Consider the following 1,469-nt stretch of genomic DNA (forward strand, 5'->3'; position numbering starts at 1 on the left):
TGAAAAGCTTTAGAGTTTGCATATAAAAAAGACACTCATTTTGCTATTTATATTAGTCAGTTTTTCATGACAACTTCAGAATTTTGGTGCAACTAGAAGAAGGTTTTCAATTTCATTTTTTTTAAATGTACATTAGCACAGTTTTTCAAATGAATATCCATCAGATTTGAATATGACTTGCTCTTAATACCATTTCATAGCTTATTTCGACCATATCAAACCTTTGAGTTATGTTCAGATTCCAACATTTAAAATCTAGAATCTACTCATTACTTTAATTCACAATCTATCAATCAAAAGTCATTCCCATGATTGATAGGATTAACTGTAGACGTTGTAAGCAGAGATTAACCAACTCCCCGGCCTTAATTAAGACTTCACACCTAACATCACAAAATCATAACAACTACAGACTTCCACGTCCTATTCCATCAACATTTTCTTTCCCCACCATTTATTTGAAATTACTAATCTGCCCCCTCATGACATGTGCGTCCCTTTGCCAATAAATAACACAACACCCCGCGGCTTCATCTCTTGCCCTCAACACCAACACAGCAATGGCGCTCCGAGTCCCTGCGCATCTTAGCCTCCTCCTTGCCCTCCTGCTATCCTGCGACTACGCTGCATCCGCCACCAAGTTCACCGTCGGCGATGCGAAGGCATGGAATCCCAATGTTAACTACACCAAATGGGTCAACAAGCACAAGCCTTTCTATGTTGGCGACTGGCTCGGTCAGTCATCGTGAACGCTCTTACCTTTTGCTAGGATACATATATGAATAAAAATATAAGTAATTATCAGAATCCATGCTACATTTGAATGCAGACATCCTACAACGATCAAATTGAGCTTAATCTGTGATCTACTTCGATAATTCAATCTTAGGTGTTGATATAAGCTGAACACATTGATAAACATTTATTTGAGCAACTTTTATCTTTATTCAAACAGTTCTGGTTATCAAATGAACTATACATACTTCAAATTCTTTTTTTTCTTCTTCCAGTGTTCTACTACACGAAGGGCATGGCGGACGTTGTGCGTGTGGACTCAGACGCGTACGAGAAATGCGACGCATCGCACCCCATCAGCAATTACAGCAAAGGCCGGAGCTATGCCTTCGAGCTCAACGAAACCAAGACATACTACTTCATCTGCAGCTATGGATACTGTTACCAGGGGATGAAGCTCTCCCTCAAGGCCGAGAAACTGCCACCGCCGTCTACTCCACCGTCGAAGAACTCCGTATCCAGCAGAGCTACGGGTGGAGTTCTGGCATTGGCGTTTGCTGCTTTGATTAGGTTCTTGTTTTTGTAGGTTTTTTTTTTTTTTTTTGAATTAATGTTTTTGCATGATTGAAAGTGAAGGGTTGTGTGACTAAAAGTCTGTTTTTAAGGAAGTAAGTAGGTTGTAAGCCTCTACATGATTCGTTTCTACCGAAAATTTCACAAATCTGTGAAGCAAA

At 39.8% G+C, this 1,469-nt stretch overlaps 1 protein-coding gene across 1 annotated transcript; it reads left to right on the forward strand.

Annotated features, from left to right (window-relative positions):
* On the forward strand, window positions 519–1,469 carry LOC109834094 (lamin-like protein). Its single transcript, XM_020402005.1, has 2 exons — window positions 519–735; window positions 1,011–1,469. The coding sequence occupies exons 1-2, from the start codon at window positions 561–563 to the stop codon at window positions 1,319–1,321; spliced, it is 486 nt and encodes a 161-aa protein (XP_020257594.1). The 5' UTR covers window positions 519–560; the 3' UTR covers window positions 1,322–1,469.

Source organism: Asparagus officinalis, chromosome 3, assembly GCF_001876935.1.
Source record: "Asparagus officinalis chromosome 3, Aspof.V1, whole genome shotgun sequence".
Lineage (NCBI taxonomy): Eukaryota > Viridiplantae > Streptophyta > Magnoliopsida > Asparagales > Asparagaceae > Asparagus > Asparagus officinalis.

Bases quoted from the DNA above. Each gene is read 5' to 3' on its own strand.
- LOC109834094 (XM_020402005.1), top strand. From the start codon at position 561: ATGGCGCTCCGAGTCCCTGCGCATCTTAGCCTCCTCCTTGCCCTCCTG. The intron at 736-1,010 runs GTCAGTCATCGT...TTCTTCTTCCAG, and splicing joins CTATGTTGGCGACTGGCTCG to TGTTCTACTACACGAAGGGC.